The following is a 27,214-nucleotide window of genomic DNA, read 5'->3' as shown; positions in this document are numbered from 1 at the left end:
CTCTGTGAACGTAATTATGGCCACAGTATGCCACATTTTTCAGTGCAGAGCTTCTTACTGACCTGAAGACATCTGAAGTACGTCAGGAGATTTTTTTCCTGAAGTCCTTTGTTGGGTAGCACTGCCAGCTCAGGGCTCCCTCTGACCATTTCTACTCCTTCAGCTTCTATCTAGCAAGATATCGAATTCTTTCAATATTCCAAAAGCATGATACTGTACCCGATACTTTATAGTAATGGTGACCTCTTTTCCCACAGAAACTGCACTCCCTGAAGGTGTCACCGTCAGTTACCAATGGGCAGCACGGTAGTGTAGTAGTTAACACATCACTTCCCCACGCCAGCAATCAGATAGATAAATAAATAGATACTTTATTGATCCCAAAGGAAGATACAGTGTCACAGTAGGATTACAAGTGCACAGATATACAGAGGTTTGAAGAGAAGTAAGAATGAATAAAAAATATAAGTTACCTCAAACAGTCTTAACAGGAGGAGGTCATCACCTTCCCAGCTATAGGTGGACTCATTATAGAGCCTAATAGCCGAGGATAAGAATGACCTCATATAGCGCTCTTTTGAGCAGTGCAGTTGTCTATTACTAAAAGTGCTCCTCTCTTCTGCCAAGGTGGCATGCAGAGGGTGAGAACCACTGTCCAGAATTGCCATGATTTTCCGTAGGGTCCTTTGTTCTACCACAGTCTTCAGTGTGTCCAGTTTGACTCCTAGAACAGAGCCAGCCGTTCTAATCAGTTTATTGAACCTGTTGGCATCACCCATAGAAGATTGTACTGGCAACGACTGGTAGAACATGTGAAGGAGAGGCCTACATACTCCAAAGGACCACAGTCTTCTCAGGAAGTAGAGGCAACTCTAGCCCTTCTTGTACACAGCCTCTGGGTACATCCACACTACGCCGGATAATTTTGAAAACAAAGCTTTTTCTCTTCGTTTTGACCTCCCATCCACACTGAGCCGGCGTTTTCAACCCCCGAAAACGGAGGTTTTCAGAAACGGTCTCCAGAGTGAATAAATCTGAAAACGCCAAATATCTGTTGTAGTGTGTACGGGGTAACCGGAGAGATTTAAAAACGCTGTCATGACAACACCTCAACAACAACGCTTTTCTGCTTCTGCTTGGTACTGCGCAGGCACTGCCGTACGGCTGTTATAACGCGCAGTTGGTGTGAACGGCGTGAGAGTTAAATTGTAAACTGAGCTTTTTTGACTATTTAAAAACGCTGTCATGACGTGCCGGAACAGATGGCCGCAGCACGGCATTTCATTGTTTTCTTGAATGCAACCCTCCACATAACCTAACAAGATGGCAACGAGACTGAAGCCAGAAGAGTTAGAAATGTACTCACCAAATACTTTGACCCGTAGCTTACTGAATAAATAAGTATATTCACTTTGCCCTGTTTTCTGTCCTTGCTTGTATGAAGGTGGTTTACCTATTTATGCAAGTACTTCTCTGACAATAGATGTGTAACAGCTTAATGTAACATTGTATGGAAATACAAGATAACACTGATGCAGACATTTAACAAGGTGCTTTATTACTGCAACAGAGTTAGTCAGTTTTTCAATGTTCATCGTCAGCCGGGTTATACTGTCCGTGAACTCCCTGTCGGTTGCCTCCATACGCTCCAGTATTTGTTTTTTTTTAGTTTTAAGTCCTCCTGCGAGATCCAAGAACAATTCCTTTTAAGTTTTTCTACTTTGTAACTGGACAAACGCGCACCAAGTATATCGTTTTCTCTTCGTTTGTTTTCTGTGTGTCCTGCGCGTGCCCAGTAGGAGGAGATTCGCCCAAATATCCATCTAATGTGGACAGAGATATTTTGAAAAACGCTTAGTGTGGACACCTGTCGTCTTTACTCGAAACCGGCGTTTTCAAAATTATCCGGCATAGTGTAGACGTAGCCTCTGTATTGTCGCCATTCACCGATCAGTATCGCGTTATTACCAGTATGTGAAACATAGCAGAATTAATTGTGGTTCGGTGCCAAGCATAAAACACAGGACAATATCATAACAGACAACACAATAGCAGCCAACAATTTACAAGACAGTAGTGCAAACTGCCAAGAGCAATTGACAATTAGCAGAATGATGACATGTACAAACGTTAATAATCAAACTTAAATAAATATGAACAGACACAATAATTACCAACAGAACAACAAGAACAGGAAAGGCCACTTAACAGATGTTGTGCCGGGAGTCGGATATTACAGCTGAGTGAGTTTTGCTGGGATGCTGGATCACTACAGGAAACAAGCTTCAGAGATGAGGTGTAATCCTGGTGTTGATGGGTCTGTAGCGTCTCCCTGATGGCAATTTGGTGAATAGGTGATGCTAGTGTGGATGGAGTCAGCAGTAACCTTTTTAGCTCTTTTCTTCACTCTGGCAATAAACAGGTCTTTTAATGTCAGTAATTGAAAGCCAATGACCTTCTCCGGTGAGTGGACAACTCCCAGCAGTCTGGAGGGGTCAGCGGGAAACCAAATGGTACATTTTCCTTGTCAGCTTCCTCCAGGTGCTCCAGTTTCCTCCCACATTCCAAAGATATACGGCTAACAGAGAAACACAGAAAACCTACAGCATAACACAGGCCCTTCAGCCCACAATGCTGTGCCAAACATGTCCTTACTTTAGAAATTACCGGTGGTGTCCCATAGCCCTCTATTTTTCTAAGCTCCATGTACTTATCCAGGAGTCTCTTAAAAGACCCTACCGTGTCTGCCTCCACCACCGTTGCCGGCAGCCCATTCCACGCACTCACCACTCTGCATAAAAACTTACCCCTGACATCTCCTCTGTACCTACTTCCAAGCACCTTAAAACTGTGCCCTCTCGTGTTAGCTATTTCAACCCTGGGAAAAAGCCTCTGACTATCCACGCGATCAATGCCTCTTATCATCTTGTATACCTAAAGGCTAGGTTTAGGGTTAGTGAGCTGTGAGCATGCTGTGTTGGCACCAAGAGTGGGGTAGCACTGCGATTTGGCAACACAATCCTCACAGATTTGATTTGATGCGAACGGCACATTACACTGTATGTTTTGATGTGCATGACAAATAAAGCTAATCCTTCTTTCTTTTGTATGTCAGTCTTTATGCAGAAGTACATGAAAAATGCATCGCCAGATACCTGCACAAAGCACACAGGTTCTAGGTTAGAAAACAGGTAAAGTTACACAATTGTAGCAAATGATGCACTGGCTTTAATGTATAAAACATGGCTCAGTCCTACAGCACAATTACACTACAGTGTTGTTATCACAATCTACGTACAGGTCCTGCAGTGATGGTAGACTGCAGCCGATGATCTTTACAGCTGACCTGACAGCTCACTGTAATTTTTGTAAATTACAATTTATATCTCAGAGTTCACACAAAGTGTTCGTAAGACAATATACAGTCAGTGGCCATTTAATTAAGGCCAGAAGGTACCTAAACGTGATCACTGAGTGTATTTTTAAACAGAGCAGAACAAAACCTCTCATATCCCTTTTGCCAATCACCTGTCCAGCTCTTGGCTCCATCCCTCCCCCTCCTGTCTTCTCCTGTCATTTTGGATCTCCCCCTCCCCCTCCCACTTTCAAATCTCTTACTAGCTCTTCCTTCAGTTAGTCCTGACGAAGGGTCTCGGCCTGAAACATCGACTGTACCTCTTCCTAGAGATGCTGCCTGGCCTGCTGCGTTCACCAGCAACTTTGATGTGTGATTGCTTGAAATTCCAGCATCTGCAGATTTCCTTGTGTTTACAAGAACAAAACCTTACTTTTATTCCCAACTATCAGTCAGAAATTAAATAGCTTATTACCTCATTTTTATTTCTTTAGGGATGCAGTGTGGAACAGGCCCTTCTAGCTCTATGAACAGCACCACCCACCAGCATAGCTGTTTAATCACCTGCCTAATCACAGGACAATTAACTTACTAATCAGTACGTCTTTGGGCTGTGAAATGAAACCGGAGCACCGGTGAAAACCCATGTGGTCACGGGGAGAGCAAACAAACTCCTCTCTGGTAGAATTGAATTCTGAACTCCGACACCCCGAGCTGCAACAGCTTCGCACGGACCGCTATGCCACCGTGACGACCCAGTTTTGCCCCGTAATTTCTTGACACAAGAATGACTTGCCAGACTCCCAGGCAGTTAAAGAGAACAACAGAATCCCCAATATCCAGTAAATGGTCTAAGTGAGCATCCGCTGCCCTCTTATAGTATCACACCTGTTTAAGGACCTCCTGCTTTGATTTGCTCACGTCTTCGTATTTGATCTTCCACTGAGATAAATCAGCTTCTAGTTTCTCAATCTGCCTTCCAAGTGCAGCTTTATCCCTGTGTGGAAAAGAAGGTTTAAAAAGAATTTTATAGTTCAATAATGGAAGTGCAGCCAACAATAATTATGTAATATGAACACTTATGTCTGTACATGCCCAAATTTTACATTAGCTGTTTATATTTTATATAAACAACTAATAAATTATTACCTATATTTTATTTTGAATGCGCAACTTTGAGGCTACACATGCTGGAACTGGAATAAAAAACAGAATGCTGGAAGAACTGGTGAATTAAGCAGCATCTAAGATCCAAAACGTCAACTTAAATCTTCTTCTATGGAGAACACAAAATGCTGGAGGAATTCAGCAGGTCGAGCAAAATCTATGGAGGGGAATGAACAGTTAACATTTTGGGCCCAGACCCTGAATCAGGACTGGAAAGGAAGGATTGAAAGGCCAGAAAAAGGAGGTGGGGGCGGGGGGGAGGAAGGAGGACGAGCTGGAAAGTGATAGGTGAAACCAGGTGGGGGTGGGGGGAAGAAGTAAGAAGCTGGGAGGTGATAGGTGGAAAATGTAAAGGATTGAAGAAGGAATCCTAAAGGTGAAGAGAGTGGACCATGGGAGAAAAGGAAGGAGGTGGGGCACTAGAGAATAGGTGGGTGGCTCAGGGGAAGGGAGGTAATAAGAGGAGATCAGAATGGGAATAAAAGGGGGGGGGGGGCAGAGAAACTACCAGAAGTCAGAGAAACCAATGTTCATGCCATCAGTTTGGAGGCTACCCAGACAGAATATGAGGTGTTGCTCCTCCAACTTCAGAGTGGCCTCATCGTGGCAGTAGAGAAGAACATAAACTGACATGTTGGAGTGGGAATGGGAAGTAGAATTAAAATGGGTGGCCACCAGGAAATGCCACCTGTTACGGCAGATGGTGCAGAGGTGCTCGGATATGTGTATTGCTCAGAATTTCCAGCATCTGCAGAACCTCTCGTGCTCCTTCCATGGACACTGCTCGAAACAATGAGCTCTTCTACCATCCAGATTTTGTTACCATTTAGAAATATTCCTTTATCAATCAGTATCTGCCAAGGTATCAAATAATGAATATGCTTGTAACAGTCCATTCTGAAGAGCTGAATAAAATAATTGTCTTTATGTGTTGTTCCTTCATAGTTTCAGGATGCCCCAAGCACTTCACGTAAATTAAATCACCTGAAACAGGACCTGCCCGGGAAACCGATCACACAGTTCTTTCTAAGAGATTACATGGGTACAATATTCCTCTGAGGTATTCGATCTTTCACACAAAAAAGCTCAAATCAATTATTATCTAAGGATTGCAAATGAGTAGAGTACAGAGGGGTCCAGGTATTGCAGATGAAACTTGAACAGGTACAGGTACAAGCAGTCAGAAAAGCAAGTGGCACGATGGGGTTCGGGATACAGAAATAAGGAAATACCAGAATTGTACAGAGTTTTGGTGAGGTCACACCTAGAGTACTGTGTACAGTTCTGGAACTCTTACTTATAAAAGGATAACCTAGCGTTGGTGTAAATCCATAAGAAATTCACAAAGCTGTTGGTGGCAGTCTATTACAAGTTGGTGTCTATCCATTACAGGTTCATGAAGCTGTTTGTGACAGCCCATTATAAATTCAGTTCATTACAGATTGGTGTCTGTCTATTACAGATTCATGAAGCTGCTTGTGACAGCCCATTACAAATTCAGTTCATTACAGATTGGTGGTGGTCCATTACAGATTCAGTACATTACAGATTGATGGCAGTCCATAACAGATTCACGAAGCTGTCGATGGTGGTTCATTACAGAATCATTCCATTACAAGTTGGTGGTAGTCCATTACAGATTCAGTCCATTACAGATTGATGGCAGTCTGTTACAGATTCACAAAGCTGTTGATGGTGGTCCATTACAGATTCAGTCAATGATAGATTGATGCCAGTCCATTACAGATTCACAAAGTTGTCTACAATCCTTCCATAGAGATGAAGGTGTTTCCAATCACAAATGGTTGTCGATTAGGATTTCTCAATTCTTTGAAGTGCCACCACAAATTCCGGCGCCATGACCACAATGTTCAGCAAAACAACAAAACAAAACATACCAAATAACAAAGCAACGAAGCAAACCAAGATCCATTCATCCCTCCCACACACATACACATTCCCTTAACTGCAGGAGAAGTCATCTTCTTCGGCGACCAGCCTCCAGCAGGCTCATACATTTGCAGATATTGAACTTCGACTTCCCTAGCAGACTTGAAGAGATTTGCAGATTTGGGGCTCCAGACATCAGGCCTCGATTTCTGGACCTCCAATCGAAGTCCAGGCCTCTAACTGGATTTCCAATCTTGACCCGTATGCTACTGTGGCAGGAAACTGGTACAAACCCCTGGACTGTACTGGTGTTCCCTAAGCAAAGAATCATCACTGGGTGGCCAGTGAGGGACAAGCCAGGATGAGTGATGGAGACAGTCAGCACGAAAACATGAGGCTCAGGGCTGCACCGAAACCAGCATGCTGACTACAAACCATGAGCAGAAACTGGCAGCATCCACTGTGGCTTGGTCTGATTGCCTTTCTCCTCACCAGCAACTGGGTATGATGAAAATTCCTCTCTCCCGCTCTCTTCCACTGCACAGCTCTCCAGACCTCAGAATTATCTCTATGGTGATAACCCGCCACTGAACTCATGCAGCCAGACACAAGGAAAGGGGGCGAATCACAAACAAGAGAAAATCTGCAGAAGCTGGAAATCCAAGCAACACACAAAGATGCTGGGGGAACTCAGCAGGCCAGGCAGCATCTATGGAACAGAGTAAACCGTCCACTCTTCGGGCCGAGACCCTTCATCAGGACTGATGAAGGAGAGGGGGCGTATACTGCTTCTGTCACAGCCCATCACATTGCATGATATTGAGGAGATTTGTTATGTCAACAAAGAGTCCACCAAATTCCTACAGATGTATCATAGAGAGCATTCTAACTGGTTGCATCACCACCTGGTATGGAGGGGTCACTTAACCGAATCAGAAAAATGTGCAAACTCAGCCAGCTTTCTCACAGAAACTAGGTTCCCCACCATCGAGGACCTCTTCAAAAGATGATGCCTCAAAAAGGTCACATCTATCATAAAGGACCACCCCCCCCCACGACCCTCTTCTCATTACTACTGTCAGAGAGGAGGTACAGTACAGGTGCCTAAAGGTACATACTTTTTAGGAACAGCTTCTTCCCCTCTGCCGTCAGATTTCTGAAGGGACAATGAACCTATTAACACAACCTCACCATTTTCGCTCTTTTTTGCACTAATTATTGAATTTAAGATTTTAATATACACACTTAGTGGCCACTTTATTAGGTACACCTGTACTCCTGCTCGTTAATGCAAATATCTAATCAGCCAATCACGTGGCAGCAACTCAATTCATAAAAGCATGCAGATGTGACCAACAGGTTTAGTTGTTGCTCAGTCCAAACATCGGAACGGGAAAGAACTGTGATCCAAGTGATTTTGACCGGGAATGATTGTTGGTGCTAGTAGGGATGATTTGAGTATCTCAAAAACTGCTGATCTGGTGTTTTTTTTGCATACAACAATTTCTGGAGTTTACAGAGAATGGTGCGAAAAATATCCAGTGAGCAGCAGTTCTGGGGGTATATATATTTATAGGCATCCTTTAGTCTTGTGAGACCATGGACTTGCGCCTTGGAAGATTTCCGGGCGCAGACCTGGGCAAGGTTGTATGAAAGACCAGCAATCGCCCATGCTGCAAGTCTCCCTCTCCATGCCACTGATGTTGTCCAAGGGAAGGGCACTAGGGCCAATACAGCTTGGCACCGGTGTCGTTGCAGAGCAATGTGTGGTTAAGTGCCTTGCTCAAGGACACAACACGCTGCCTCAGCTGAGGCTCGAACTAGCGACCTTCAGATCACTAGACCGACGCCTTAACCACTTAGCCACGCGCCAACACTGGGGGTATTAAACACCTTATTAATAAGAGAGCTCTGAGGAAAACGGCCAGACTGGTTCAAGCTGACAGGAAGGTGACAGTAACTCAGATAACCACACGTTACAACAGTGGTGTGCAGAAGAGAATCTTTGAACGCACAACACGTAGAACCTTGAAGTGGATGGGTTACAGCAACAGAAGACCACAAATGTACACTCAGTGGCCACTTTAATAGGTTATGGAGGTACTGGGTGTGGGCACTGAGTGTATATTTCTTTGTGTGAGTTACAGTGTTTTTATGTAATGCACTGTAGTGCTGCTGCAAAGCAAATTTCACAACATGTCAGTGATATTAAACCTGATTCCGATCCAACATCAAAAAGAGTAAGACGAGGGAGCACACACCAATCCTCAGAGGGAGCAGAAGTGGAAAAAGTGAGCAGCTTAAATTTCCTGGGGATCTAACCTGGACCCAACATATCCATGCAACTATAAAGAAGGAATGACAGCAGCTATATTTCATGAGGAATTTGAGGAAATTTGGTTTGTCACCAAAAGCACTCGCAAATTTCTACAGATGTACTGTGGAGAACATTCTAACTGGCTGCATCACCTTCTGGTATTGGGGTGGGGGAGGGGCTACTGCACAGGATCGTAGTAAGCTGCAGAGAGTTGTAAACTTAGTCAGCTCCATCACGCACACTGGCCTCTGTAGTACCCACATCATCTTCAATGAGCAATGCCTCAAATTAGGACTTGTGCACATTAGGATTTGTGCACATTTAGGATTAGGATTTGTCAGTCTTGTGTACTTTTTAGATTCTGGTGTACTTTTTTGTTTTACTGTGATTGTCTGCACGAAAATGAATTTCAAGGTATAATGACATATATACATACTTTCATAATAAATTTACTGTGAGATTTTTACTTTTGAAATTTGAGATGGATATTGGCAGCGTAGTAGTTAACCTGACACTATTACAGCTCAGGGCATTCCAAAGTTCGAAGTTCAATTGTGGCAGCGTTTCTAATGGAGTTTATACATTCTCCTGTGAGTGTGTGTGATTCCTCCATGTGCTCTGGTTTCCTCCCACAGTCCAAAGCTGTACTGGTTAGGTTAATTAATCATTGTAAATTGGCCTGTGATTAGGCTAGGGTTAAATAGGTGAGTTGCAGATCATTGGGCCAGAAAATAAAACATAAATAACCTGAAACTCTAATCTGTTTCCTTCTCCACAGATGCTGTTGGATTGGAGCATTTTCAGTATTTCCTTCACTAGCTGAGAACTATAGAGTTTGTACAAATCCAGTCCTCTGGAGATCAAGTTATTGAGCTCAATGGTCCAGCCCAATATCCGGCTGTCATCCAGCATATATTTTCAGCAACAATATGCACAACTTGACAATCTTTCAAGATAAAACATTGCTCTATTTGTCACATGTACATCAAAACATACAGTGAAATGTATTGCTTTGTGTCATTGATCAACACAGTCCGAGGTTGTGCTGGGGGCAGCCTGCAAATGTTTCCGGCACCAACATTGCATGCCCTCAACTCAATAACCCTAACCCTTCCCGCATCTCTTTGAAATGTGGGTGGAAACAGAAGAACCGAAAGGAAACCCACGTGGTCATGGGGAGAAGGTACAGACTCCTTACAGACAGCAAGAATCGAACCCCAATCGGTGATTGCTGTCTCTGTAACGGGTTTGCGCACCGCTACACCACTGTGCCACCCATAAATTCTCATAAAGCCTGCCAAGTACCCAGGCAAGTTCCACAAACTGGCCCTGTAAGTGCATTTTGCATGGCTCATATTCCTGTTAAGGGAAGACAGGATACCAGACGCTTCACGAGCTGATGTCAGCAGTAAAGCCCCACTAACCTACTGGGTGAACTGCTACATTGAAGAGGTTGACAGACCACTACCCCATCAAGGGCATGAGCAATAAACGCTGGCCATGATAGCAACATCCATATCCCAAAAATGAAATTAAAATATGTAAGATTCATGACTGCAAAGGGGAAGGAGGGTGCAAGGAAACTCTGCAAGGTTTCCTCCCTCCTACAGTCCAATGACCTCCCAGGTGGGTTAAATGGTTATTGCTAACTGTCCAGTGATTAGGGTCAAATCGGGGTTGTTGGTGGGCAGTATGGCTCAAATAATCAGCTAATTAATTAAATCAAAGATTGTTAGGTTCTCGATGAGTAAGGATATCAAAAGTTACGGAGAGAAGGCAGGAGAATAGGGTTGATAGGGATAATAAATCAGCTGTGAAGGAATGGGGAGCAGACTTGATGGGCCAAATGGCCTAATTCTGCTGCTATAGTATGGTCTTAAGGTCTTATGATCTAACGTATTGCCTTCTTCAGCATAAACAGGGGTTTATATTACTAGGTTAATTAATCCAGTGATGAAGACCAGTAACCTTGAAAGGCCATTGAGTTCCTCCAGCAGTTTGTGTGCAGAAAGCAAATGTCTAATGGCAGTTTTGGAACCACGCAAAAATATCTTTTTCAAACTGTCCTTCCTGAGGGAAGTAAAAGTGTAATACTATGCAGCTGGATTTTTGTGACTCCCACTCTGATTGGAGGCATTCCTGGTATTTCCTATCTGAAATACATTATAGCAACAGTGCACAGTAAAAATGATTTCCTATAGAAAATGCTTATAAGTTGAAGATCAGCTTAACAACGATAACTGGGCACCACGGTAGCATAGCGGTTAGTGCAACGCTATTACAGGTTGGGGCGTTCCAGAGTTCAGAGTTCAATTCCGGCGCCATTCTGTCAGGAGCCTCTCCATTCTCCCTGTGGAATGAGTAGGTTTTCCCGGGATTCTCCAGTTTCCTCCCTCAGTCCAAAGACAAAACGAGTAGGTTAACTGGTATTTGTAAATCGACGTGATTAGGTTAGGGTTAATCAGGGTTGTGGGGTTACTCAGGCGGCGTGGCTCGAAGGAGCAAAAGGACCAATTCCACACTGTATTACTAAATTTAAGATATTGGAAATAATTAACCAGGGACCTAAGGGCAACCCTTAGATCCCTTATTGTTTATTTCTCCACATCACAGGAAAAAAGAAGGGTCACAGAATGAAGGAATAAAGAATGAATCTTTACTTTTATCGATAGATGCTGCCTGACCTGAGCTCCTCCAGCATTCAGTGTGTGTCACAGGAATAAGTGTACTTTCACTGATATGGGTCAGCGATATTTTCTTTAAGAGGAACTGTCTACATTAATTTATTGCAAGTTATTTGCAAGCTTGTGTGAGTATGTATTAAAATTTTATTTTATAAAAAATAAATTACAAAAAAAAAGAAAATTTATTTTACTTACAGGTACAGCACTGTACAACATTGTTTTAGCCAGTAATAACAACAATAAAAGGTTTCATGACATTCATTAATAACCGAATAAAGTATCTACACCAATACTTCAATTATGAGAAGCATTAAGGGCAATTATTGACTGAGAACGAGTCTTCTCCAAGGACCGCCATGGGGGAGAAAGAGGCTTGTGAGTTCCTGAGATCCGAGACCAATGCTGTCTGCAGTTTAGCCTAGATTCTGGTAGGGTCACCCATGGCGGTAAGGTCAAGGCAGAGGTTCCAGATAAAGATCGACCCAACCAAGGCCTCAGTGATGGAGCTGATGGAAGCTGACGGCACATCACAACAGCAGTGAAGGGTCTCCAGTCGTCTCACACTCCACACCACTGGACCCTGACACCGCTCTGTCAAGGACTGTGGGGCGGCTGGCTATGATTCAGCCTCTCCACATTAAACAAAGTCATGCACAGGCATTCTCTATTAAGGAAATCCGCCCTAACATCGCAGAGCTTTATGGATAGCAGATCGTCCGCTTCAGTCACCTGAGGACCCATCAATAGACGACCCCTTAAGGCAATACCATCCTCGACTGGAGTATCGCACTATTACTGTTCAATGGGAGAGTACAGCAAGTATACGTAAAGTGATATGATATGAGCAACTATAGAAAACAAACATCCCTGGCTACAAAGAAATTGGTTTACAGGCAGTTTTCGGAAACAGAACCCTTATGTAACCCAGGATCTGTCTACATTTCTTTAGTAGTACATTCTTCCTAGTTTTCCCTTTTTCCCTGGACCATTGATTCTGGGAGCTTTTTATTTGAGTCATCTGAGCAAAAGCAGTAATCAAATTAAAGCAATTAAATCATACACACTGCCAGCATGAGCCACAAACATTGTGGTCCATGACCTCGTTACAGAAGTTTAGCATTCCCCAGATTAAAGGCTTTAAAGATGAGGTTCATTTGTCACAAATACATCGAAACATACGGTGAAATGCATCGTTTGCACCAAATCAAATCAGCATTGACTGTGGACTGTGCTGGGCAGCCACTCTTCCAGTGTCAGCATAACATGCCCACAACACACTAACTCTAACCATATGTCTTGGAAATGTGGGAGGAAACCAGAGCACCCGGAGGAAAGCCACGCAGTAATGGGGAGAACGTACAAAATCTTTACAGACAGCGGCGGAAATTGAGCCCGAACGGTCATCTCTGGCACTGTATTAGCTTTAAGCTAACTGCTACACTACCACGCTCCCATATTCCAACAGTCCGATAACGTGGTTTTACCACGCCTTCCAGAAGACTAAAATACAGGTCTAATAATTTGCATTTTCTCGGGACCATTCCTATTTATTTACTGAGATACGGAATGGAGTGGGCCCCTCCGGCCCTTCGAGCCACGTCACCCAGCAATCCCCCAATTTAATCCCAGCCTAATCACAATTTACAATGACCAACTGACCTATCAACCAGTACGTCTTTGGGCTGTGGGAGGAAACCCACACGGTCACGGGCAGAACGTTACAAACTCCTTACAGGCAGTGGCGGGAATCGAAACCAGGTCACTTGTGCTGTAAGGTGTCATGCTAACCACTAGGCTACCGTGCCGCCTTAACGTTAAGCATGGACCAAAGAGCTCAATTCCTGAGATGAGGCGTGGGTAACTCCCCTCAGCATCAAGGCAGCATTTGAAGACATGTGGAGTCCAGGAGCTCTGATAAAATGAAAGACAATGGTCATCAAGGTGTAAGCACTCGAATTGTGGATCCATACTTCACAACTGCGGGGCGGCATGGTACCATAGCAGTTAGCATAACGCTATTACAGCACCAGAGACCTGGGTTCAATCCCCGTCGCTGACTATAAAGGGTTTGTATGTTCTCCCGTGACCGCTTGGGTTTCCTCCAGAGGCTCGGGTTTCCTCTCACATTCCAAAGACAGACAGGTGAGTAGGTTCATTGGTCACATGGTATAATTAAGCAGTGTGGGCTCGTTGGGCCTTAAGAGCCTGTTACTGTGCTGTATCTCTAAATAAAATTTTTTAAAAAAAGAAAGGTGGTTTTGCTAGTAGGAAATTATTCATCCTGGCCCCATTGGGTAACACTGCACTAAGTGGGCCCAAACATCTCCAGCTGCTTCAGCAGCAGCATTTCTTTTATCATAAGGTGAACATAGCACTGTTTGCTAATGATTACACAATGGTCAGTTCTATTCACAACTCCTCAACAAATAAAGCAATCCATTGCCTGCAAGGCTCCGACACGACAGCATAACGGTTAGCACGATGCTATTACGGCTTAGGGAGTCAGATCGGAGTTCAATCCCTGCATCCTCTGTAAGGAGACTGTATGTTCTCCACATGGAATGTGTGGACTTTCTCCGGGTGCTCCAGATTCCTCCCAAACACATACTGGTTAGTAGATTAATTGGTCGTTGCAAACTGTCCCATGATTAAGTCATGGTTAATCGGGGGCTGTCGAGGGTTGCTGGGCAGTACAGCTCAAAGGGGCGGAAGGGCCTATTCTGTGCTGTATCTCCAAATCAACAATCAGGCATGGGTTGATTAAGTGACAAATAACAACCATGTCACCAAAGTACCAGGAAATAGATTACAGAATCAAACTACTACCCTTGATGTTCCTTAACATTACCAATACCCAGTCCTTCAGCATCAATAACGCCGGAGATCCTGCGGAATGCTGGAATTCCAGAGTAATACACACAAAATGCTGAAGGAACTCAGCAGGTCAGGCAGCATCTAGGGAGAGGAATAAACAGTCGACAAGACTCTTCTACCATCAATATTCCGGGGCCGAAGAGCCACACATAACCGTGGCTGTAACAGGACAACAGATAAGTGTTCCAGCTCAAGGGACCTGGATTTCAAAGTTCAGGGTAAATTCATTATCATACTGTACATCACCATATACAACTCTGTGAAACATTTTCTTGCAGGTATTCACAGGAAAATAAAAAATTATGCATAACAAAGACAAACAATGTGCAAAAGACTAATTGTGCGAATAATAATAAAATGTATATTAAATAAATAATTAAGGCTTAATGTTGGCCTTGGTGCAGTACATGTGCAACTTGCACATTCTCTCTGTCACTATCTGAGTGTTCACTTTGTCTCCCACATCCCAAAGATGTGACAGAGGGTTAAATGGTTACTGTAATCACCCCTTAGTGAGAAATAAAATCACAGGGAATTTGATGGGTTTGTGAGAGAGAATATGCTGATTTGACAGTTGACAGAGGACAGTAGATAACAATTGGCATCTTGATTTCATGCCCATGGGTAAACTGCTACTATGAGTGTGGGGTCAACACTCAAGACCCGCAGATGTCCCTTCCTCTCCCAAAGGTAAGCCCTGCCAGTGGGGTTGGACATCCCCAGGGACTGTGACGGAGGAAACTGTCATGCCATCTATAATGTATGATTCTATCAGTACTACCATGTTGACTGCTACATGACCAATGTGTGGGAAATCTCTTCAAAGTTCAATACCAGTAGCTGATTCTTGTGAGGAGATCCTTGTAAAGTCAGTTGTTCTGGGAATGATTCTTCTGTGTCCAGTTTAACCATAAGACCGTAGGACACAGGAACAGAGTTCGGGTATTTGGCCTATCAAGTTTGCACAGGAACACAATTAGACCATTTGGTGCATCAAGTCTGCATAGGAACACTATTTTGCCATTTGGCCCATCAAGTCTGCTCCAACATTCCATCACGGTTGATTTATTATCATTTTCAACCCCTTTCTCCTGTCTTCTCCCCGTAACCTTTGACACCATTACTAATCAAGAACCTATCAACCTCCACTTTAAATATACCCAATGACTTGGCCTCCACAGTCACATGTGGCAATGAATTCCACAGATGCACCACCCTCTGGCTAAAAAATATCTTCCTCATTTCTGTTCTATTTAGAGGCTATGTCCTCTGGTCCTAGACTCTCCCACAGCCACCTTAATAAATTTTATTCTTTATTTGAGAAATGGCATGAAAGATGAGCGGCCAATCGGTGAAATTGTATTTTCAAAGACCAGCTGTCTGCCTGGATGAAGAATCCCAGGCTCTGAGTCTGGTCCCTGGTCAATGCTGGACAATATTCTCATTCTTCATTTAACAAGGCTGCTGCATCAGGTACTTCAGAGTCAACCACATTCCTGCCAATCTGGAGTTGCACACTGGTCAGCCCAGGGAGATATGACAGACTTCCTCCCCTACAGAACATTAGCAAACCAAATGTGTGAGCATGATAATCCATTAGTACTGTGGACATTAAAAATAAAATTAAAATTCCACAACTGTCACAGTGGTGAACACATGGCCCTACATCGTTCATTCAGGCGAACAGCTGGTCATTGAAAATACAATTTCACGGGTCGGCAACCCATTTTCCATGACATTTCTCAAATAAGGAACATCAGTTATTGATGCCACAACTGAAAATTGTACAAAATTACATGCAGAAATAATACAAAAACAGTAATTTCTGAACTAAATGGGTTTAACAGCATTTAGCTCTATAAAAGCTGTGAGGAGATCGCTCAAAAATGTGGACCAACAGCACAAAGAACAACATTGGAAAAGCAATAAACCAATTCTAACATGAACAGCTTGTGCATTGATACAACCCAGTCCATCACCGGCAGAGCCCTTCCCACCACTGGGCACATCTACAAGGAGTGCTGCCACAAGAAAGCAGCATCCATCAGCAAGGACCCCACCATCCAGTCATGCTCTCTTCTTGCTACTGCCATTGGGCAGGAGGTACAGGAGCCTTAGGTCCCACATCACCAGGTTCAGGGACCATTATTACCCTTCAACCATCAAGCTCCTGAACCAACTAACTTCTCTCACCTCAGCATTGAACTGATTCCACAATCTGTTGAATCACTCTTAAAGGACTCTACAACTCATGTTCTCAGGATTATTTATTTACTTATTTATTTATAATTTTTGTATTTGCAGTTTCTCTTCTTTTACACATTGGTTATTTCTCCATCTTTGTTTGTGTGTAGTTTGTCACTAATTATATTGTATCTCTTTGTGCTACAGTGAATGACTGCAAGATACATGACCATGACTGCTTTATTTGGTATTATTGGAGGAAAGGATATTATTTTGGAGCCATCTGATTTGCATATTTTGGCTTTTACGTCTCTTATAGCCAGAAGGATGCTTTTGCTTAAATAGAAAGATGTGTCCCCTCCTATTCACACCCAATGGTTACGTGATGTGATGTCATGTTTAAATTTAGAGAAGATTCGATGTTCAATCTTTGAATCTAATCAAGACTTTCAAACATTGTGGGGACTCGTTCTGAATTATTTTCAAAACCTTTGAATTTGCTGTCAAAGCACAGATGATGACTAACAATCTTTTTTCTTTTTTCTCTATTAATCAGCTTCGGTCTTGGTAGTGGGTTAAATTTTTTTAATATAAAAAAATTATTATTTTTCAATGTTACGAACTAATTGAATTGTACGAATATAGGGTAAGGACTCTTTATATGCGATTTAGTTTAATATATTGGCATATATATTTTTTCCTGTACTCTGTATTCTTATATATAAATTAATAAAAATATTGAAGAAGAAAAAATTTAAATGACCATAGGATCATTAGACATAGGAGCAGAATTAGACCATTTGGCCCACCGAGTCTGCTCCGCCATTCCATCATGGCTGATCCCACTCCACCCCATACCCTTGCCTTCTCGCCATATCCTTTGATGCCCTGACCGATCAGGTAATGATCAACTTCCACCTTAAGTATACACACAGACGGCCTCCACTGCAGTCTGTGGCAAAACATTCCACAGATTCACTACTCTCTGGTCAAAAAAACTTCTCCTTACCTCTGCTCTAAGGTGTTGCCCCTCAATTATGAGACTGTGCCCTCTAGTTCTGGATACCCCCGCCATAGGAAACATCCTCTCCACATCCACCCTGCTGAGTCCTTTCAACATTCGGTAGGTTTCAATGAGATCCGCACACGTTCTCGTATGAATCTCAAGGTAGTATATGGTGACATATACTGTACATACCTTGATAAAAAATGTTGATTATCATATACTTTGATAATAAATAAATTTGCTGTACTTTTGAAAAGTAAAGAAACCCAATCTACGGAGTGAAAATTTTTTCTTAATGCATGCATTACTAAACGACAATAAAAGAGGACTGCGTGTCCTCATAACCTAACCTAATCTAAAAATTACACTGATCAACAACTATGCAAAAGAACAGCCATGTCATAGCTATGCTTCTGTTAGTTCCCACCATTCCCAGACATGAAGATGCTTCCATGGATCCTGAACTAGCTGTGCACCTCTCAGTTGGCTCCCTTATATCTTGTCTACAACAGAATTTCAAATCGAGTCTATCTTCACCGATGCTTTGAATCACCACGGCTATTACTGTACTGATCACATTGATAAACCCCCTGAATATCCCAGGACACAATACTTCTTGAAGCTAATTGCCAAATGTACATGACCACTAACACTGCCAGTTCATTGTGTACAGCGGCTGGGATTGCATCGTAATATGTTGACTTCAACATGTCTACGTCGTGTGCACTCTTCAGCAGGTTCACTGTGGTTCTCAGTAATGGATTTGAATCTTCCTACCTGTACCTGTGGGGTGTAACTAGAAACAGCACAGTAGAATAACCACTGGCACAGCACCAGCAATCACCGATCCACCGTGAGTTTTTACATTCTCCCGGTGACCGGGTGGGATTTCCGCACACATTCCAAGTGTGTACGGTTAGGGTTAGGGAGTTGTGGGCATACCATGCTGGAGCCAGAAGTGTGGTAACACTGCACTACTCAGCAACATCCTCACTGCTTCAATGCAAACAACACATTTCGCTGTATGTTTCGATGTCTCAATGTACATGTGACACATGTGACAAATAAAGATCATCTTTAGCTTGATCACCTTTTTCATAGGGCTACCATAATCACTCAAAGTATGATATAAAACGATTCACTAAAACTGATGAAATCTTCACTGACTGCATCGCCCAGCTTCATATAAAGATTACATATCTATAGTACATTTAAATATCCTTTTTTGTAAAAATATTGTCAAGCAATGAATAAACACTCTTATCACACTCTGCCCTTTCACACTCCTTTGTGCGTGGAGTTTTTTTTAACCGTCAGAGATTTGCTTATAAAACTCGTGCCAGATTTACTCTGTAGCTCATCCTATCAGGGCGTGTAACGACAGATGCAATCTGGGGTATGTTGAATTGTTATTTTTCTGGTAGTTTAACGTTCTTAAGCTTGCTACCACCCAGTGGCCCTGACCTCCACCATGATGAAGTGCTTGAAGAGGCTGGTCATGGCACACATTAACTCCAGCCTCCCAGACAAGCACAACCCAATATAATTCAATGTTCCAAAATGGTGGTGCGCCCAGTTGCAGCAGCCACTCTGGCTCCAACTAATGATGTAACAGTTCATCCTTTATGAAGACAAGACACCGCTGGACATCAAGAACAACGGATACTGCAGGTCTACCTCACCGGCGAGTGTCTGGATAGCAGAGGAGCAGAGCAGCATGGGTTTATTGAGAACAGTTTCGTCCCACCCGGGGAGACGGCGTTGGAAGCAGTATTCGAGGAAACCAGCTGGTATTCATGCAAGACTGAAGGTGAAACCCTGCAGATCAGCTCACCCGTCGACTCTGCTTTCAAACTTTCAACCACTGGAAAATGAACTAGATCACCTGCATCTGTGACTCAGACAAGCGGCCTCTGCGTCCTCATCCTGAATGAAACGTGCTCCAGGGTACCACCCCTGAAGCGGCCATTCAGCAAGCGGGTCTTATCTCTTTTTGGGTGTATAGAAATTCTGTGACCTCCGGAAAAACCCACGGAGGAGGGCTGTGTATCTACTTTTACAAGAACTGGTGAGGGAACACTTCGGTAGTAATGACCCACTGTTCACCTCTGGCGGTGTTCTCTGTCCACTTATCTGTAATGCTAAATTCCTGCTCATCAAACAAGTCAAACCAGTTCAAAGGGAGATAAAGACCTGGCGAGAAGGAGCAACCTCACCATTACAGGACTGTTTTGAAAACGCAGACTAGAACACGTTCAGGGACGTGACTACCTACAACCATTACATTAACATTGATGAATATGCGGGATCTGTGACTGGCTATAGAGAAAAATGCATAGAGGATGCCGCTGTAATTAAACACATCTACGTGAGGGCAAATCAGAAGTTAAAGTTGACAGCAGAGGTGCGGGCACGGCTGAGAAATTGGGATGCTGACTTCAGACCAGGGAGATAAGATGGCTCTCAGGTCAGCAAGAGCTGCGCCTTCCCACGCCAGCAGGAAGGCAGAAGGTGATAAGTCACAGATAATATACAGCCATTTCTGTGACACTAGAGGTACGAGGCACATGTGGCAGGGCTTTCAAACCACAACAGACTACAAGTCCACCCTGCAGATAAACGACAGTGACACCTCGCTTCCTGATAAGCTGAATGTCTTTTACACACAGCTTGATGCATGGAACAATGTGCCAGCGAGCAAGACCTCCATTTCACCTGAGGAGCAGGCACTGTGTGGCCACAGCTGATGTGAGGAAGACCCTATACAAGGTCATCCCACGTAAAGCTGCGGGCCCAGTAACATACCCGGAAGAAACTAGCAGCATGCCAGAAGTTCAATAGCATTAGTGGGCAGAAGTGATTGTAATTTTCAATACTAGGGAGAAGGTGCTTGGGAAACTGAAATGTCTGAAGGTACACAAGTCATCTGGACTAGATGGTGTACACCCCAGGGTTCTGAAGGAGATAGCTGAGGAGATTGTGGAGGCATTAGTAGTGATCCTTCAAGAATCACTGGACTCTAGCAACACACATAAAAATTGCCGGTGAATGCAGAAGGCCAAACAGCAATGGACTCTAGCATGGTTCCAGAGGAGTGGAAAAGTGCAACTGTCACTCCACTCTTCAAGAAGGGAGAGAAGCAGAAGAAAGGAAATTACAGGCCAGTTAGTCTGACCTCAGCAGTTGGGAAGATACTAGGGTCGTTAAGAATGTGGTTTTGGGGTACTTGAGGTACATAATAAAATAGGCCATAGTCAGCATGGTTTCCATAAGGAAAGATTTTGCTTGACAAATCTGTTAGAATTCTTTGAAGAAATAACAAGCAGGATAGCCAGAGGAGAATCAGCGGATTTTGCGTACTTGGATTTTGAGAAGGCCTTTGACAAGGTGCCACACATAAGGCTGCTTAACAAGTTACAGCCGATGGTATTTCAGGAAAGATACTAACATGGATAGAGCATTGGCTGATTGGCAGGAGTCAAAGAGTGGGAATTTCTGGTTAGCTGCTGGTGACTAGTGGTATTCCGCAGGGATCCGTACTGGGACAGCTTCTTCTCAGCTTACATGTCAATGATTTGGATGACAGAATTGATGGGTTTGTGGCCAAGTCTGCAGACGATACGAAGATAGGTGGAGGGGCAGGTAGTGTTGAGGAAGCAGAGAGTTTGCACAAGGATCTAACGGATTAGGAAAACAGCCAAAGGAGTGGTAGATGGAATATAGTGTCAGGAAGCGTATGGTCATGCACTTTGGTAAAAGGATTAAAGGCACAGACTATTTTCTAAACGGGGAGAAAATTCAAAAATCGGAGGAGGAAAGGAACTTGGGAGTCCTTATGCAGGATTCCCTACGAGTTAATTTGCAGGCTAAGTCGGTGGTAAGGAATGCAAATGCAATGTTAGCATTCATTTTGAGAGGACGAGAATATAAGAGCAATGCCGAAGCTTTAAAAGGCATTGGTCAGACCATACGGAGTACTGTGAGCAGTTTTGTGCTCCTCATCTAAGAAAAGAGGTGCTGGCAATGGCGAGGGTCCAGAGGAGGTACAGGGGAATTATTCCGGGTGTGAGAAACGTCTGATGATTCAGGGGCAGTGATCACTGATTTTATGAAGAATGAGTGGTGATCAACTAGTCGGCAGGCCTCAAACCCCAATGAAATAGAGAAATGTCTGTCCCAGCATGTGAAGTCAACTCCAGCGCACTAGGCAGATGAGATCAACAGTGAGATCCAACGGCCAAGAAAGCAATTCTGTAACGCTTCAAGGAGAGCGACGTGCATGATAAGGCACAGATGAACACATGGTTATCCACAGCAACCAAGGAAGACCCCAGTTTGTGACAACTTCTCGAACCACTGGACCCAAACTTCCAAGGTCGAGAGAGTCAAATTGTTCCAGTTTGGTTTTTGATAGGCTGCAAATGAACAAAATTAACACAGACACCTAGTGCCTTCATAGAATGCTTTCGATTATAATTGCATCTCCAAATCTTCATTTTCATTGTGACATTCAAAATGATTGTCAATACCTTCAAATTCTTCATAGTTCCTAACTTGTTGAAGTTGTTCTTTATAGTAAATTTTTTGATATATACATTTCTTCTATAATACATGGTATATTTAGGTATTGCACTGTACTGATGCTGTAGAACAACAAATCTCACAATATCTGTCAGTGACAACAAACCTAATTGTGACTCTAACCTACGTTACCATGCCACTGACTTATTTTTACTTTTCTTACTGTTCTTCAACAAGTTAGCACTTAACTCACATAATTCTCAAAACTTCCGCCATCTCCAACAGGATCGCATCACTAAGCACACTTTCCGCTTTCCACAGAGATCGCTCCCGCCGTGACTCCCTTGTCCATCCATCCCTCGCCACTGATCTCCCTCCTGGCACTCATCCTTGCAAGTGGAACAAGTGCTACACCTGCCCCCACACCTCCTCCCTCACTACCATTGAGGGTGCCAAACTGTCCTTCCAGCTGAGGCAACACTTCACCTGTGAGTCTGTTGGAGTCATCTACTGCAGCGGACCCCAACTACCGGGCCGCAAAGCATGTGCTACCAGGCCGCAAGGAAACGATACGAGTCAGCTGCACCTTTCCTCATTCCCTGTCACACACTGTTGAACTTGAACATAGGGTTGCTAACTGTCTTGTATTTGCCGGGACATCCCGTATATCGGGCTAAATTGGTTTGCCCCATATGGGACCCCCCTTGTCCCGTATTTCCCCCGCTAAGGTAGAGCGTTCCTATGAAACTTTTTGTGCCAAAATGGCGTAAAGCGAAGAACCAATTACCATTAATTTATATGGGAAAATATTTTGAGCATTCCCAGACCCCAAAAAAACCTACCAAATCATACCAAATAACACATAAAACCAAAAATAAATAACACTAACATTTAGTAAAAGCAGGAATGATATGATAAATACACAGCCTATATGAAGTAGAAATAATGTATGTACAGGATAGTCCGGAAGGTGAAGGCAAAACCGATTTGTGGGGGAAAAAAATCGGCACGTACGCGCATTGCGCACATCACATGCACATGTCACGCATGCGCACACAGGTGCCCGCGCAAGGCTTCATGGTCATGGTAGTCTTTCCTGGGGTAAAGTGTCCCGGGATTTGACTGCTACTTTTGTCCCTTATTTGGGAGTGAGAAAGTTAGCAACCCTAACTGTAAAGGACATGTTGAGGTGAGTTTAACCCTACTTGAACAACCCTCCCCCCCCCCCCCCCCCCGGTCGGCCGGTCCGCAAGAATATTGTCAATATTAAACTGGTTCATGGTGTAAAAGAGGTTGGGGTCCCCTGATCTACTGTATCCAGAGCTCCCGGTGTGGCCTCCTGTATATCGCTGAGACCCAACATAGATTGGGAGACCACTTCACCGAACACCTACGCTCCATCCGCCGAAAAAAGCAGGATCTCCTGGTAGCCACCCGTTTCAACTCTACTTCCCATTCCCATTCCAACACATCAGTCCATGGTCTCCTCTACTGCTGCAATGAGGCCACACACTTTTTTTCCAGTCCTGAAGAAGGGTCTCGGCCCAAAATGTTGACTGTTTATTCCTTTCCATTGATGCTATCTGACCTGCTGAGTTCCTCCAGCATTTTGTGTGTGTATTGCTTGGATTTCCAGCATCTGCAAAATCTCTCATGTTTGTTGAAGTAGTAATATCATTTCATTTTCACTCCCGGCCATTTCTGGCATCTCCAAGCCTGAAGGCTTGAAACGCAGTCAGCAAAACAACTCTGAATCGTCATACTGCTTATTTCTCACCAACTATCAGTGACAAAAATCACTGCATTTTTGAACACAACTGGTGTTCCAAGCACAGAGTAGTGTCTAACAGCCACACAAATTCACACGACTGAACCTCCTCAGAAACTGTTTGGCAACAGTGTCCGGTTCCAATTAAACCACAAATAGTCTGAAATAAATAAAGGGAATCCCAGCTATTTTCTCAATTAGATTTTGTTCTTTAAAAGTTGCCCTAAATAAGCAACTACGCTAATGAACCGATGGAACAATTAACCACACCAAATATTGATTTGATTTAGTTTTTTTTACTGTTTATAGCTCTTTATGGTAACTTTTTAAATATATATATGTATACTTCTTATTATAACTTATGATATATTTTAGGTCTTGCACTGCACTGATACTGTAGAAAAGGTTTCACAACATTTGTTAGTGATAATAAACCAGATTTTGATTCTGACCCACATTGCTGTGCTGCCTGACTTATTTTCACTTATTTTCTTATTTTTCTTCAAAAAACAATATGCTCGCCTGAATCACAGAAACAAGTCTACAGGGATCAGCTTAAAGAGTGATGTATGTCAACACATACAATGGTCTCTCAGAATTACAGTGGAAATCAGCCCAGCAAATATCTCCCCATCTTCCAGTGGGCTCAGACTCACATCGTTCTATGTTGACATGGATGTGGAAGAAGAACGAGCAGTGAAGTCAACATTACTGAGAAGCAGATTGGACATTACTCTTCAAACACCCGCAAACTCAAAGCTAACTACAGAAATCCAATTTAAAGATTCAGATTTACTTATCACACATAAAATCAAAACGTACAGCACGATGTGTCACTTGCACTAACAGCTAACACACCCGAGGGTGCGCTGGGAGCAGCCTGCAAGGGTTGCCACACATTCTGGCACCAGGATAGCATGCCTGCAGTGCAACACAGGACACAACAAAAACAGAAAAAGTGACAAAATAACAGCAGAATCAGAATCAGGTTTAATATCACCGGCATGTGACGTGAAATTTGTTAACTTAGCAGCAGCAATTCAATGCAATACATAACATAGAAGAGAAAAAAATAAATAAAAATAATAATAAATAAGTAAATCAATTATACATATATTGAATAGATTAAAAAAACGTGCAGAAAACAGAAATATTGTATATTAAAACAAGTGAGGTGGTGCCCAAGGGTTCACTGTCCATTTAGGAATTGGATGGCAGAGGGGAAGAAGCTGTTCCTGAATCACTGAGTGTGTGCCTTCAGGCTTCTGTACCTCCTACACAGTGAAAGGATATGCCCTGGGTGCTGGATGTCCTTAACAATGGACGCTACCTTTCTGAGACACTGCCCCCTGAAAATGTCCTGGGTACTCTGTAGGTCAGTACCCAAGATGGAGCTGACTAGATTTACAACCCTCTGCAGCTTCTTACAGTCCTGTGTAGTAGCGCACAACCACCCCCCCCAATACCAAACAGTGATGCAGCCTGTCAGAATGCTCCCCACAGTACATCTATAAAGGTTTTTGAATGTATTTGTTGTCATGCCAAATCTCTTCTAACTCCTAATGAAGTATAGCAGCAAAACAGGCCCCCTTTCCTACCTCCCAAACACCTTCCCACCCACCCACCCACGCACACCCATAGTCCTCCAACCCAGGGCAGGCCTCTTTTGTCGCCAGCAGACTTAGGCTTGCAGATGTTGGACCTTCGACTTCCCCAGCAGCCTCACAGAGACACCCTGCAAATACAGAAGTTTCTGATCCAGCAGCTTCTGATCACTAGGCATTGAGTGCACAAAAGTTATGAAGATGGTTGGACTACTTCTCCATCAGGTATCTCCGAATACCATGAAAAACACCCATTTAAGTCAACATGAACTTTAATGCTACCATTCTCTTAACATCTATCAAACAAATCCACGAGTTCTGAAAATTTACATTTGCAAATATGCAGTCACACTTATTCAGATCTGAATTATGGTTTAAGATTGAAAAGAAATAAGATATAAGTTTTATTAATTCTCTTGTCCATCTCTCTTAATTCTTTCCCCCTTAATCCCATCATTCTTCCTTTCCTATATTTAATTTTCCATCCCAGATTTTAGAACATTGAACAGTGCTGCTCAGGCCATTCATCCAAAAATGTTGTGCCGACCTTTTAACCAACTCACAGATCAATCTAACATGTCTCTCCTACATCTCGCCGCTGCGAGATGGAGTTTGTACATTAACCCCATGACCGTGTGGGTTTCCTCCGGGTGTTCCAGTTACTTCCCACAGCCCAAAGACGTACCGGTTGGTAGGTTAATTGGTCTTTGTAAACTGATATAATATATATGTATAGACGTCCGTCCATTTTACTTTCATCTATGTGCCTAGCTAGGACTCTTTTAAACCTTCCTAATGTACCTGCATCTACCACCACTCCCAGCAGTGCATTCTACACACCTACCAACTCTCTGTGGGAAAAGAAACTCAGGTTTAACATCTTCCCCTACACTTTGCTCCAATCACCTTAAAATTATGCCCTCTTGTATGAGCCATTTCCGCCTTGGGAATAAGTCTCCAGCTGTCTTTGTCTCCTATAATCGTATACAACTCTAGCAAGACACCTCTCATCCTCTTCTGATCCAAAGAAAAAAGCCCTAGTTTACTCAAACTATCCTCATAAGTCATGTTATCTTATCCAGGCAGTATCCTGAGAAATCTTCTCTGCCCCTCTCTAAAGCTTCCATATTCTTCCTATAATGGACACAGTATTCCAAGTGCGATCTAACCAGAGTCTTATAGAACTGCAACATCGCCTGTTTGCTCTTGAACTCAATTCCCTAATAGTTCAGGCCAACACACCATCAACTATCTTAACCACCCTATCAACTTGTGTAGCAACTTTGGAGGGTTTGGGGACATGGACCACAAGCTCCCTCTGTTCCTCCATAATGCTATGAATCCTGCCATTAACCCTACACTCTGCTTTCAAGTCTGATTTTCTAAAGTGATCATTTCACACTTCTTCAGATTTACTGCACCTGCCACAATTCAGCTCAGCTCTGCACCCTATCAGTCTCCCATTGTGATAATAATACTGTGACGAAAGTATACATAGACTAAGATGTTGACTGTCCTGTGCTATCACCAGTGGGATCAACAGTTGATCTGCCACCTGTCTTCAGGAGAGAGATAAGTAAGACAATGGAGCAGCATTTGGAAATGTTAATGAAGAGACAAGAGAGATTAACGGAAGGAGACACCGGTCTGGGTATTGTCAAGACTGGTTTGCTTTGAACCTGAACTGTTTGAAGTGATGGACAGGCGATACCCCAACAGGGGGATAAAAAGGGACGGGTTTGCTAAGGCAACAGACACCACACGAGACACCACTCACAACACCACGAGGTATCGAGACCCTGGCAGCAGTGCGCCCCCACAAGTCGGTGGGAGTTTTGGAGGGC

At 43.4% G+C, this 27,214-nt stretch overlaps 1 protein-coding gene across 10 annotated transcripts in view; it reads right to left on the bottom strand.

The window, feature by feature from the left end:
• Window positions 1-27,214, bottom strand: part of LOC140199916 (coiled-coil domain-containing protein 102A-like) — a 649,450-nt gene that overhangs the window by 507,659 nt on the left and 114,577 nt on the right. For all 10 annotated transcript variants that reach the window (XR_011886535.1, XR_011886536.1, XR_011886534.1 and 7 more), the window contains one exon: window positions 4,244-4,352. Coding sequence is in view for 7 of the 10 variants with exons in the window: in XM_072262408.1 (XP_072118509.1) it covers window positions 4,244-4,352 (109 nt within the window). In the remaining 3 variants the exon portion in view is untranslated. The remainder of the gene's footprint in view (window positions 1-4,243; window positions 4,353-27,214) is intronic.

Source organism: Mobula birostris, chromosome 1, assembly GCF_030028105.1.
Source record: "Mobula birostris isolate sMobBir1 chromosome 1, sMobBir1.hap1, whole genome shotgun sequence".
Taxonomy (NCBI): Eukaryota; Metazoa; Chordata; class Chondrichthyes; order Myliobatiformes; family Myliobatidae; genus Mobula; species Mobula birostris.
Note: the sequence above shows the minus strand (reverse complement) of the source record. Positions and strands in the feature narration are given on the sequence as shown.